A 14,705-nucleotide genomic window follows, 5' to 3' on the forward strand; every position below is an offset into this window, starting at 1 on the left:
AGTAGCAAAGCTATAGCCCAACTCTGTGTTAGTGAGTTATACAAGACACACAGTCCAAAATCCAACAAAATGGGAAAACACCATTCAAAATATTCTACACGCTTACTCTTCAATGGAGAGCAGAGAACAACGTTTATAACACAACAACACAAGTTCTGACTAACTGATCAAACTGCGCTTCATAGACATCAAGACACCATCTACATTTCATTATTTAGAACTTGAGCCAACTCAAAACCACATTATCACTGCACCAAAATCTTAACAGCTACGAAATCAAGCTCAGCTTACCAAGCAATCCCTACAGCCTTTACTACCAAAACAGGCAACCTACTTCAAGCTAAACTCTAGAAAAACCTCAGTCAGATTCTGATGGTTTGTCATGAACACTACAGTACAATGCTAAAATGCTAGGGTCTTTTTTTTCAGGGCAGTGGGAGCCAAGATTGGTTGAGATGCCAAGTGTTAATGCAAAACGGGGTTAGAGATTTATAATTTAAATGCATCCTTTGATAGAGTCTTGTGTTTCAGCCATCCATTTATATGCAAAAGCAGTTCAGCAGAGGAAACAAAGGAAGGCTCTAAAAAAAAGGTTCACCAGCAAGTTCTCCATTAACTTTTTCCCCTGCATGCAAGAAAACGACCCTTAGAGGGATGTGGTACATACCTTGAGGGTGAGGTCGACGGTAGCGGGAGAAACTGGAGTTAGGCTGGAGCTCTGTTGTAGAGTCTCCCTCCTAGGGAGGGGAAGGGTGTGGGGCAGGGGCACCTGAAAGGCAGGCAACACACATCACATTCGAACTACGTCTACTACAAAAGCCCCAGAAAAGCAAAGCTCAAGCTTCATTAAGTGAGCTACAATTTCTTCAAGGCTTGAGCATTTGGCAGGGAGATTTTGATAAAACAAGGTGAAAATTTGGTAGGCGGGAAAGGCCATTCAGCAGGTGCTGAGATGCTTCTCATTTCTCTTTAAGAGGCTGAAGACTAAGGTTCTAAAGTATCCATGTCTTCTGCACAAACAAATACCAATTTTCTGCTTTGGGATTTACTTTAAAACATGATTTCAGTTTACTGATATGCAAAAATTCTTCCCAAGCCAAGTCTGTCCCCTTTTGTACCAATACAGTACATGGGGCTTCATGACCTTGAGTTCTGAGATGCAGGTTCTGCAAGAGGAAGCTATAAACCTCCAAAGTCACAGGACCATGAAACAAACCAAAACAGATTTGCCATCCAATAACTGAATTCAGTTATCTTCTCTCTCAAAAGATGAAAGATGTGAAACTTAAGGAAAAAACTATTTCTATCTTTTGATAAACTATTGCTATCTTTGACTAAGAAAACCCTGATTGAGTTCCTAGAAGTTTTAAATGAAATGTACCAAAAATACTGCAGTGGCCAGTCTATTACTTCTAACCATTCCTTTCTCCATTCAGAGCACAGCTAATAGACTTCCACTGGATAAGATCAGGCTAATCCAATAGACACAGATACTGAAGCTTTGAAGCAGATGACAGCACAGATCCTTTGTGGCCAGGAGGCCCTATTTCCTGTGCTGGAAATCCAACTCCAGAATGCCACAGCGGAGCATAAACTAATTAACACAAAAGCATTCAGTCTTCCACACTAACCACCAATGACAGAAACCACACCACCACCAGAAAATCCATCAGGAGAGCAAGTTCAACCAGTGTTGCTTCAAAATCACATTAAAGGATGCTGCAGTACACTGAAAAGCATTTCTTAGATGGAATTCACAAGACATCTTCAGAAAAAACAGAGATCCTACTGCACAATTCTTTCTTCTCCCAATCAACAATTAACTCTGAGATAATTCTATTTCTGCTCCTCAAACAACAAAAATCACAAGATTGAAGCTCCCTGACATGCCAACACACTCAAGACAAACCTGATTTCACAAGTCACAACCCAGCTGGTCCTCTTAAATGCTACACCACACTCAGTCAGGATCATTGATTTTATGAGGACTGCAAACATCTCCATAGCAACTGAAGAACTGTAAGGCTGCTGTCTGCTTTCAGAAACCATTAAGCTGATCCGTTTACATGCAGTTGCTGTGATTTCAGGCTACAGTTCAAAATTGCTTTGTCTGTAAAAGCCTTTCTTCAAACTCACCTACAGATCTTTACTACTAGTATCAGGTTCAAGTCCCAACTGCTGCTGAGAGTACACACCCTCATTACGCCTACCTTTGCTTTTTTAGAATTGTCCCTAGTAACATGTTCTCCACTTTGTGCTCTTTAGTTCGTTGTGGTTGTTCAAAAGACAAGAAAATACCTGAAGAATTCCAGAGTAGATACTCAAACCAAAAAGTCCTTCAGAGTAAGATTACTGGATAATGCACAGCTAGTTAACATGAAAGAAACCCTAGTGACTTGTTTACTGAAGGCGCTACTTTGTGCTTTAAAAGGTGTGAAAATATTTTCTTGTCTTCAAAGTCAAGATGATCACTGCAATAGACTTACGTTTGTCACCAAAGTCTCCTCCATTTTTGTACTGCTAGTAGCCACTGTGTTAGGATGAGAAGAAGGTGTAGTGTAGTCTGTTACAGACTCCTGTGAAGAAAAATAATTCCATTAAAATATCTCCCTTACCTAAAATAGATTTAAATTTCTTGGACAGATGTCAGCCTTTCTACAGGAGGAGTTCACCAAGCAACAGAAGCTTAGAATTTTGCATCAGTTTTTGCTTAGAAGGTATGTCCAGCAATCCTTACTGCCGAATTGCTACTGAGGTCAAAAGAATTCTTGGGAGATTACAGTTTGCGTCATGACCTCACAACATACACCTGGAAACAAGTCAAAATACAGTCTGTAAAGCAAGAATATACAGAGCGATGTACTGCCTGGGCACTAGACATATTGAACTGTGGTGGTGTAACCAATTACCATTTACCATGCAAGATGCTGTAGCCACCTGTAGGACTTCTAGCCTATTTAAAAATTAAAATACGTTGGCCTAAAGCTTTCTGTAGCTTTAAATAAATACAGAAGTTTCTTGGGTAAACCCTCCAGATTAAAAAGAACACACAGGAATGCATTGCTATTTGCAAAACAATTTTCTTTGAGTCTTATCTCTGATAGTCACAAGACTCAGTTTCTCTGGATGGTGAAGCCTGTATCTCCTGATTTCTGCACTGGGCAGTGATTTCAATGAAGAAAAGGACTGAAGTTTCCAGTCTACTCAGAGGCTTTCCCTGAAGCTTATTTGTCACTTAGGTGGACCTTAAGGTGCTCAATGAACAAGGTCCACTTTCATGGACCTAGCTATAGCCAGTGACTATTGCAGTTGTAGGTATAAACCACCTGATGAAAGTGTCTCATTGATAACACTGCCGGCTCTCTGGAGAACGGCCTTTAATGGACAAACAAGGCACTGGTACTTCTGTGAAGGCATGAGCACTGTTTTTTAGTTCTTGTCACTAGATATCTCCAAAGAGTATTTTGGACAGGCAAACAGGTGTTATGAGAACCTGACCCAGAGACTTTGTCAGATAAATGGTGTGACCCGGAATTAGCCAAGATTCATTCTCTAGCAAGCACTGCAAACTCCAAAGCTTTACCTGTCCGAAGCCCAGAAAAGGCTCTATTATTTTTACAGAACCAAACACCAAGAAGAAACTGAAGGACAGATTAGCAGCAGAACTGCTGATGAGTGCCTGGACTTGCCAATACATAATGATTTTGAAGGCACATGCCACATAATGCTTGTTTAATTGCATCCAACTGGTATGATAAGCTACTGAAAAAGCACACACTCAATTTACTCCTCAAGGCTATGGCAATGTCTCCTAAAAGAGCAATTAAAGCATTAAGATGCTAACTGGCAAATAACAAAGAATCTTCTTTAAAAGGATGAGCTTATTTTGGTAAAAGACTAGAACAAGCTACACCATAATGGGGCAACAGAGGACACTGTGCACATTGACTTATTTTTGTATTCACAAAGGAAACAGACAACTATTTTCTCTGTTATTTCCTTTACTTGTTAAACTGGCTAAATATGATGTACACAATGTTTCCCACAATCCAAACTATAAAACTGCAAGTTGCACATTTCTATGTGATTCCAATAGGCAACCTTAATTTGGGTAGAACAAGGCAACCAAGCACAATAGGTTGCTTTAACCACAAAGTCCTTCTACTGTAATTAACTGGCTTCTTGTTTTTTTAAGATGCTTTACTGCAAAAGAAAGAGGAAATTTTTAATATAACATTATAAAAATTCCTTCAAGGTTTGGATGCAAATTTTACAGGGTCTCAGCACTAAAATTCCTTATAAAAGAAATCAGATGAAGACTGTTGCTAGCCTTCTCCCTTTGGAAACTTAACAGCACAGAAATGCTTTTTCACTAGAATTCAAACCAAGCCACCATATCAGCTCTGATGCCCTTAAAAGTGTATATGCAATGCTAAAACATCCTACGAGGATGAGTTACACGCTGAACATGCAGGTAAGACAATGCTTCAGCCGTATGAACATCACTCCATGAACTGTAGGTTAACCATCATCCTTCATTTAACAGTACATTAAGTCTAAGACTCTTTGTTTGAGATAGCTTATCACCATAAGCTTTTGTAATTCAATTAAAGGGATTCTCCTATACAACTGTTTTACCGAAGATACAGATTACTTTATTATAAACTACTAACTGTAATAATAGCAGCAAGAGAAAAAAGCTGTACATGCTTTTTTGGAGTTATCTACAAGTTATTTATACCTGAAGAAAGAACACGGAAGCATTTTAACAACTACCTACTCTGTCCAAAAAGAAGAGATCACAAAATCTGAAGTAACTTTATGAACAAAAGGACAAGGCAGACCTCAGAGCTGACCTTGCTGTACAGGATCAGGGTACATATGGGATTAATTAGCTATTTGACTTGTTCCTGATTTACATAAATCACTTAAACCAGAGAGGTTGTCAGAAGTGAAAATTTATTCTCAAGTACAGCCTGTGTCCTTTCAGACATCATCTCTAACATAGCTGTTATCAACTACCTGTGCAAACGTTTCACTGCCATGTCCACAACCAGGTAATGATCACTCCTGTGATTTGAAAGCTTCAAAACTTTATAGAAATGGTAGGGTGGGGAAAGGCAAGGGGTGTCTTACCCGATTCAGACTTACACCATCAGATCACCTTTACTCCAAAAATACTGCAGAATCCAAGAAAAACAGCTGCAGTTGCCTCAGAGCATTATAATTATGTTCTAAACTTAAGCATCTCATCAGTATGATTTCTATTTATACAGTTTCTAAGGTAAAACAGTATTTTATTAATGCACATGCTCTTAATTAATATGTTTGTTTTGGGATAGATGGGTACTCTTACAAAACTTCTGCTTCTGAAGAAGGACACCTGGCTTGACTTTTACAGACATTTAAATTGCCAAATACACTGAAGAAAGTGTGCTTTTCTGGAAGCTCAGCAGTAGGCTCTGAGTAGGATATTAAAGGGTGTCAAAAGGGAAATCATTTAGGTTTGTAAAACTGCAACACTTGACACTGAAACAACAGATTAAAGATGTCACTACTTCTTCCCTCACTAATGAGCAATGGAAAAAAAACAAAGGCAAGAGAAAGCAGTTACAATACAGATCACTACAGGAAATCCAAGGATGGAGCAGTATTTGAACTCATTTTAGAAGCCACTTTAAAAAGTAGCAAGACTGGTTTATTCTTGCAAGATCCAGATGAAGCTTATCTTATCCAGTAAGTCTGCAGGTTGTTGGTTCAACTTCCATAGAATTAAATATAAAGTATTACCACCTCTTTCCTAGAAAACAAATTTACTGATGCCCTGTGAACTATTCATGACAAAAGGAATTCAAAAGCAAACCTGGAACTGCTGAAACAGGAATATTTAGGCCTATCATTCAATGCTTCTATTAACAATCACTTCATGAAGAAATTATTGGGAATTTTCATATCCAGTACAAACTGGAAGGTTTCTTTTCTCTCTGGTCCTCCCTCCAGAAGACAGAAGCTTGGTGCTTTAATAGTGTGGTAGTTCAAAGAATCTTGGCAACCCATGTTTAACTATGGCCAGAAAGGCACAAATTCTGGACTTCCCTTTTGAAAATCTCAGACTTTAAAAATAAAATTGTGGAGAGAAAATGATGCTGATTTTAGTGGAGCTGTTGTACTATCTAGTTAACCTGATCAACAAAGATATGTTTCCTATTCTGTATGTCACTTAAAAGAAGCATCTCCGCTCATCTTGAGCTCTGGTCACAGGAGCTTGAAAAGACAGTGAAAAAGCACATGACAAAAACAGCCTTCCTACCAGATACTTGAACAAGCTGGTGCTTATGGCTCTACACTTCTGATTCTGCATACAAGAAAGGCACTTCATCTGTTTCTGGTATCAACATAAACCATTCACATCTACTTACAAGATGGAAACTGCCAGGAAGGATGAGAAATCCCAGCACTTAATTTTCTTATGTATTTGCCATTCCATTCAAAAATCAAGTTTGCAGCTACCATGTTGGACACAAATACCCTCCTTATCACTTGCTTGGTTACACCACTTGATTGAGATAGTATCTTCTGGTTGCCTGACACCTTGGCAAAAAACTACCACAATAATCTCCACCACCCCACCCCCACCCCCCGCCTCCAAATGCGGGTGACAAAGAAATTGTGAGTGATCTGCATTTCAGATTCTTCAACTATTAACGCAACCTTTGCAGAGGATCAGTTTTCCTAAATCACATCAGAAAATTTCTGCTTAAGACTAGGAAAAGGAAGACTGGGACAGCATGAAACAAACTTGAGTCTAAACTCACAAAACTGCTTTACAAACATAGTAAAGAAATACTCTTCCTTTACCAAAGCAGGTCTAACTAGTAGCTACACATTGCACGGGTTTTTTTACATTCAAGAGATGACAACCATAGTTCTTGCTCAAGATACAATGCTGCCATAGTGATGGCAGTCTGCACACCAGTCCTTAAGCAAAAAGGAGAGAATCTCTATGGATGTTTTTCAGCCAGTGCTATCAATGCACCACAGCTAAGAACTGAGCTGCAGAAAAATGAACCCTGACAGCAAGTCACCATCTCATTGTTGAGCAGTTACAGAGGAGTCAGGGGAGTTCCACGCAAACAACTATGACGAGCCCTCAACATGCAAGGGCTACCCTAACAATATCCAAGCTAATAGAAGCTGACATACAGATCCTTTAAGCAAACTGAACGAGCCTTATCCAATGTTTTAGCATATTCCTAGTTTGGAGATTTCTTTTTTCACAGAACAGCACTTAATCCACAGCTTCAGGTCATCCATGCATTCAGCCAACGATTGCACACTCTACTTGAGTTCTCTGCTGAAAGTTAAGCACTCATCTTGTATATATGTCATATCTGAGCTTACAGAATCTGGCTATATCAGGCTCCAGTGCCACTCTTCACAGCAAGGCTCAGGACAGAGTTTTCACATTCAGAAGGCAGCAAGAAAGTTTAAAACCTTCCAAGCTGATCTCTGTACAAGGGTATGACAAACAACACGTCTCCATACCACTTCTGGAGAGCTGTTTAATTCAAGCAGTACCGATATGTTTCATATCTGCTATTCATTGGGCTTTGCTGTCCAGGTAAACACCACCAGCAGGCAACCAAGTGTCCATTACATCATTGTAATCATATTTTACATATAGTGCTCATTAATTTGTCAGTATTTTTCTTACCTTTGTGTTTGTTCCAAATTCTGGAGCAGACACAGATATCATTGTTCCTATTTCCGTGCTCAGTTCACTTGTTGCTTTGGTTTCCTTTGTGGTGACAGGCTCTGGACTTCTGACAGAGGTGGGAGATGGCTTCTCCTGTCCCTCAGGCTCTCCCTGTTGGGCATCCTTCACCTTCCTGTTCTTTAATGAACGTTCTTTCCCAATAGGACCAGGTTTATACTCTTTGTTCTCTACCGGACTCAAGTCTGGAAGCTAAGTTAGTGTTAACTTGTCAGTTATGTCTTACCCCCATGTCCTATCCCACAAGAATGTTCTTACATGCTTAGAATAATTTTGTTTAAATCTAACAAAGCTTTCCTGAAGGGTAAACATTTTCTAACAGATAAATCATTTGAGACTAAGTTAGCAATACATACATGAAATGCATTCATTTTGAACATCAGGAATCTAAATCATTGTTTTCAAGCAATATGTGTTTTATGTGAAGTAGTAGAGTTCAACTACAATAAGATCCAATTAAAACCTACAGAACAAAGCCAGCTTGACTCTGCTTACAAGAGAAGCACAAAAGTATAGAAGCCACTGTAAGACTTCGTATACATACAGGTTATTTTAATTTTCAGAGAATCAGGATTTTACAGGGCCCCAGGAAATCAGAAGACTCCACCTTCATTTGAAGGTATCTTGATATGTGGATGTTGGCAGCATTTTTCCCCTAGGAATTGAGTGCTAAAGGGATATCCATACAAAATAAAACACCTACACACAAGTGTTGTCTTATATCATGGACACCACAGCTGGAATAACTGCTGCAATTCAGTAGTTCCTTTTTGTGCAGCTGAATTAAAGCAGAATGAAGGACCTCAGTGGACCTGAATGCTCTGCTGTTTAAATAGGCATATCCTTTCCAGCTGAGACTACTCAGCCCATTTCACTACAGAACTGCACAGAAATTCCTTGAAGGCAGTACTTAAAATCCTATGCCTTAAGCTTTGATAGGGAAAGACAGAAGCTGCTGGTATTGTCTCTATAAATACAAACCAACTGTTTCAGAAGTAGATGAAGACTCTTTACAATACAATGCCTTTGGGCTCCAGGGAGGGTGGAGTTTCCCAAAGGTATTTGGTACCCTCAGGAGGCCAACGGAGACTAGCTTTTAGAGGGAAGGAAGAAAACAGTAGAAGCAATGTCTCAGCTCTGCAATGCAGCAAATTAGGAACATAAGACCCACCTCAACCCAAATATTTTTTGCTCTAACAGTTTACAGAAGCAGAAATTCTTCCAGACACTTTAAGGTCACACTTGGAAAGGTAAATTGCTTTGTTTCAAGTACAGTCCTCTGCCAATGTTAGTTCAACAATACTAACCTCCAATCCTGAACATGTTTATATTTAGGCTTTATAGCAAACAATATCACCATGGGGATGGTGGGTGTGTAGGAATTGTTTGTTTGTTGGGGTTTCTTTGTCATCAAGACAGTTAAAGGATTACAGCCCTCTCATTCAGAAGAGCACACAAAAATGTTAATCAACAAAGTCACCATTTAGTCACACATCTGTCTTTCAACAAAATCTACAGGAGTCTTGAGAGCTATAACCAAGTAGAAAAAAGGAACTTTCTACAGTGTAAAGTAGACTGTCTATATATATTTAACATTGGAGTTCGGTATCTTTAAGTGATTTCACAAGGGCATTTTTAGGCATGCTGCTACTGTATCTGAGATATGGGTTATGAGTGTGCTAGATTACTAAAATTCACCAGCAATATTAACTACTGCATATATCTCTGCTGTATGGGATTTACATTTTGCAGTAAAAACCATGAACTGCAGCATACCCAGATTGCCTCATGTAGCAGAAGTTAAATTCATTCTACATGTGACTGCACTTTCAAATTTCACTTTTTAAAAACAAAAACAAAACCCCAAAACCCAAACACAGCCAACACAAAGAAACACCCAGTCTTCTGTAAAGACAAAAGGGCTTTAATTACATCGGAACTGCTGCCAAATCTCAGACATCAAGAGGGACTAAAACAGCTGGCTCTAAGTCACCAGACAAGTTTATCTGCTATAACCATCTCTTTCTGGGAGTAAGAAGATGGTGCTGAGTGCTAGCGATGCACAGATGAGTATGCACTGAAGGTAGAAATAACAAGAAAGCACATTTTATTAACATGAAGGATCACTAAGTGTAATCTAAATGACAGGAGGAGAAAGTATTACTCCTTATGAGTGGTAACAATAGAAATACAAGATGGTGATGATTGAATGGAGCCCCTAAATCTCTGGAGGACAAGCAATACACATTTTTTAAAAACCAAGGTAAGTTTGATTACCTATCCAGTCTTCCTAGATTAGCTGCAAAAAAATTAATTATCCAGACATCTGTTCATTTGAATTTGAGACTTCAAATCAGTGGCTCTAACATTCCTTCCTTTCCTCAAAACACCATTTTTCCTGCAATTTATTACTCATCTTGGTAATCTGACTACAAAACTAAAAAGGGCACCACGCACCATTTATAGAGGGGAAAGGCAGGCACGGTGGCAGAAAGAACTACTGAAACTGGAGGTACAGCTGGGGCAAAAACAGAACATCTGCTACCAAACAGCTCCCAAAGCCTCAGCAAAGGAAGCTCAAGAGAAAACTCAAACCCCCAAACTAAAACCCAAAATGCTCTACCACATCCATAGTCTCCCCAAAAAGTTACAAATCCATCATCTCACCCCTGATCTAGCCACATCCCTTGTCCCAGACAGATAACCAATGGACAAACTCTGCTGGGCTAGGATGCTGCTTACTTATACTTGCTTCTTGAACTGAATTCTCCATCTTCTCTCCAAGAACCAACTTGTTGATTGTTTTAGGAAATACAAAAGGGGAATGCAATTTTTACAGGCCTAGTCCTAACTGAATGAGTATTCTATTCCATTATTTGTAACCTCTTTTTGGCTGAAATTCTTTAAGTTTAAAAGTTTGTACTGAAGATATGACCTTTTACCTTTTGTGCTTTGATAGGTCCAGCCCGAGGCTGTTTCTGTCTTTGCTCTTTTGGTTCTGGTAGCTTGTCAGTGGACTTCTCAGAAAGTACAGGGCCAACTTCATTGTCACTGCCACTGGAAGCAGGGGCTCCAAACTGAATAGTTTCTATACCAAGATCGACTCCACCTTCTTGCCCAGGCTTTGTCCCCTAGTTAAAAGGTAAACGTTTATTGCATTTCAAAATATTTCCAGTCCAGTACAATGCCACTTGTTCAGAAAAGAGCACAAAATATGCTCAGCTGAAAATGACTAGAAGGGTACATTCACCTTCTGCCAGCAAAATCATTATTTGTGACTGCCACAGATTTGCAAGAGTAAGCAATAAATGAATGTCTGCTTCCCTCTCCTCAAGTTTTTACTGTTTATACAAGCTCAAGAGTAAGGGAAAAAAGTGAAAAAATATGTAAACAAAACGAAGACAATGAACTGGTAGAGAAGGGGGAGAAGGACAAGTGCATTATCAAAGTGACCAGATTTGGGTTCACAACCTTCTCCTGAAAGTTCAAAATTTAATGTTCAAAATTTAATGTTCAATTCAGGAGGAACAATAAGAAATTAAAAATATTTCCAGATCTCCTTATACAGTTCAAATGGTTTCCCAAGAGAGTTATGTCACATTCTTACAGTTTAAAACAATAAAGTTACGACCAAAAAAGACCAAGGAAACAAAGCCACAGGACTTTACAAGTAAAATTTAGTGATATGCAAATTGCTGGGATAAGTAGAGCTAATACAGTTAGAAAGCATCTACTGGTTTTTGCATTTCTGATTTAAGGGACACAAAAAACATTTAGTTCCTTGGAGACATCCTGTTTCTGTCTACATTACTGAACTATACACAAGTGTTCACGTGCACACTAGGCAGTATTTTTACTTTAAAAAATGCACTGAATAACAGCTATCAACAGAATCTGTGAACAGCTGAGTTTTTAATAAGAGGACAGTTTTTCCATGCTGCAATCATAAAAACCCCAGCCTGTACCCTGCGTTTGTGTACTATCTCCTGACTTCATGGAATTCTACACATAGATTAAGTATGTGCACACGTGAATAAATGCATAATGTGTACCCAATCCCAATGAGATACAGTCTGGATAAACTTCACATACAGCTACTCTTCTTCCCCTCATTCTTACCTCTGGAGATGTAGCTGAACCAAAAGATGTCAAAGGCTTGTTCCAAGCACTGACCGAAGGTGGCTGAGGTGGGCTAATGGGTCCCACTAACAATTAAGAGAATAATGTTAAAAACCCCCGCAATGTTGCTAAATGCATTCAACTGAAGTTATCAATTAACTGAAAATTAAATAAGAGATGTCTTGATTAATAAGCATTAAGACATTGTTAACTTATTCAGCAGTTAACAATATGCTACCTATTTAGCTGATTTCAAGAGGGGCAATCATGTCTGGAAGCATGACCAAGCCCGACAAACGTATTCCTGAAGGGAGTGACAGCCTGACAGCTGCTTATTCATAGTAAATGAAGAACAAGACAACAGCATAAAATACTGAGTAATGTCACACTGCAAAAATCTCTCTTCAGAGATAGTCATAGGTTACAACGTTGCACTTGGGAATGCTGCCCTCTATTCCCTGTGGAAAATACATCTGCAGGTAGAAAAGAAATATCAACACAGAGAGCTGGCAAGTGTCATTCTCTAACTACAATGCTTGCCCCCTGCCACAAACTGAAGACACCACTTACATTTTTTGGAGATGTCATTGAGAACTGCTGTAGGAGGCACCTTGTTTTCCCATAAGTCTGTTCCCAGACCATTGTGAGCCTGGGTGTTTTGCAGAACTTTGCTTGACACTGTGTATTCTGTGCTGGTTGTCCCTCCTGGAGCCTGGTTTTGTGGCTGAACAGACGCCTGTGGCTGACCTGGAGTCTGTGTTGTACACAGAGGCTGCGCCTGAGCTTGTGCCTGAGCTTGTGCCTGCTGTGCAGCTGCAGCTGCTGCCTGTTGCTGCTGTTTTTTGGCAAATCTGGGAGGGAGCTTGGAATTCTGACCTCTGCCTTTTTCGCTTGATCCTTTTTTGGTCCAAACCTGTAAGCAAAAGCCAGTTTTATTCTTATAGCTGACAGTCTGTATGGACACCAATTGGACATTGTGTAACAGCAAAAAGAAAACCCATTAACCCTGTTTTAAAGAAGTTTATTTTCTTAAGCACATTTAACCACAGAGGCATTTCTCATCCATTTTCCTCTTGCAATCAACTAATATACAAGCAGCAGTATAAATCTTTATCATAGTATGAAAGATGGGTGGTTTCAGTTTGCCAGTTCCACCTCCCCAACAGTGCCCAATCAGGAAGTTAAAAATCCTAAAATGACTAAGTGAAAATTAATTTACTAATTCTGAACATCTTAATATTATTACAGCTATCTAGTTATATTTATATGGTGAAATATAGTTTGTTTGGAAGGAAGATTCTGCACACTTCACAACATTCCCAGCACTGCAAGGAGCTCTTTCCTGCAATAAATGCTGGCCTTGTACCTGCACTGTTTGTTCTTCCTTCTTTCTGCGCTCTTCATCTTGCAAGCGTTTTTGTTGCTTCTTAGAAACCACTTCTGTGAAACCATCATCATTCAAGTTAGATTGGGAGTCTTCAACTACTGTCACTTCAGGGTGATCATCAATGATCACAACACCTATAGAAAAAGGAAAGGTATAGATGCTGCTGTTTTAATGGCTTCAGATGCAGCGCACCAAGCCAAAATCTGCTTCAGAGTGGAAGCTATTTCCCCCACAGACAGAGATGGTGGCCCTTATTAAAGGTAAGCTTCTGCTTGACAAGTGCTTTGCTGCTGAGCTTGAAGACAAGGTGTTAATCTTGAAGAACTGAAAAAGCTGAAGGTTCCTGTACCAGACTCTCCAGGAAATAAGAACCGAAATGTAATCATGAACAGCCTTTCCGGATATTAGCTGTAAGCTTATCAGTGATATCCACTGCCTTTGCTTATGAAGGTTAAGTGAATTATTAGTGTGGCGGAATGTGGTGTAAAATGACAAGAGTTAAGATTATATGACAGAACAAAATTGTTCTTATCTATACATAAAAACACAAGTGAGATTTGCCACCTTTTAGAGGTATGCACATTGTTAATTAGATATGACAAAAGTAACAATATTCAAATACAGTTATTCTGGTGTTAAATCACCTCTCCCCTTTTTAAGTTTTCAAACTTCTAGCTCTATATGCAGCAGAGCTAGCAGGATTACAAATTCTCGTTAGTGTATTATCAACACATACTTGCATAATTATTAAGATCAAATTGAGACAAGGCATCCACTTTTTCCTTAGGCTTCTTTGGACCAGCCTTAGGTTCTTCTCTCTTTTTGCCACTTGCATCCTTGGTGCTCTTTTGTCCTGTAGCAGTAACACCTCCATCCTCCTGATGTAATGAGTTGCCATTGGTGGGATCAACAGCAGGCACAGTTGCTGTCTGCTCTTCAAATGGCCTATATTAGAAAAAATTGTGAAAACTAATGACCAGCCACAGAGAACACTCAGGAAGAAGCTAAGAATCTAATGCAGATCCCATTAAACAGCTATAAGTGTCTACTGTGAAACTTCTTAGTAGGCTCCAGACTTTTACTTTCAGCTCCTCAAGGAGAAGCAGCTTGACAGCAAAAGCTGTTTTGGGGACATACCAAGTGCCCTCCTGTCAACAGGTATCACAGGAAAAAAGTACTTTTTTTTTTAAGGTCACCTCTGTAGTTAGAGGTACCAAAGCTCAACAAGTATGCATTTAGTATACTTCAACTGCAATAAGGCCTTCCATGGAAAAAAAACCTAACCAAAACCAAACAGAAGCTTACAGCATGAAATGTGAACAAATGTAAACAATATACTACCTCCATGGGCTCACTTGCCAAAAGCTATCTGAAGCCATAAGATCAGATTTGCAGCATTCTGAGTTTGCTGTGGAACCTGGAATA

The 14,705-nt window shown here is 39.3% G+C and overlaps 1 protein-coding gene across 11 annotated transcripts in view; it reads right to left on the reverse strand.

Moving 5' to 3' along the window:
* The window catches only part of PRRC2C (proline rich coiled-coil 2C), a 76,091-nt gene that overhangs the window by 20,209 nt on the left and 41,177 nt on the right, over positions 1-14,705 (reverse strand). For 9 of the 11 annotated variants that reach the window (XM_074906864.1, XM_074906865.1, XM_074906873.1 and 6 more), the window contains 8 exons: positions 14,017-14,225; positions 13,260-13,414; positions 12,464-12,806; positions 11,894-11,979; positions 10,717-10,905; positions 7,715-7,966; positions 2,487-2,576; positions 668-769 (listed from right to left, as the gene is read on the reverse strand). In XM_074906864.1, the coding sequence (XP_074762965.1) occupies positions 668-769; positions 2,487-2,576; positions 7,715-7,966; positions 10,717-10,905; positions 11,894-11,979; positions 12,464-12,806; positions 13,260-13,414; positions 14,017-14,225 (1,426 nt within the window). The remainder of the gene's footprint in view (positions 1-667; positions 770-2,486; positions 2,577-7,714; positions 7,967-10,716; positions 10,906-11,893; positions 11,980-12,463; positions 12,807-13,259; positions 13,415-14,016; positions 14,226-14,705) is intronic. The other 2 variants (XM_074906870.1, XM_074906871.1) reach the window with 2 other exon arrangements.

Source organism: Athene noctua, chromosome 5 (genome assembly GCF_965140245.1).
Source record: "Athene noctua chromosome 5, bAthNoc1.hap1.1, whole genome shotgun sequence".
NCBI classification, from domain to species: Eukaryota; Metazoa; Chordata; class Aves; order Strigiformes; family Strigidae; genus Athene; species Athene noctua.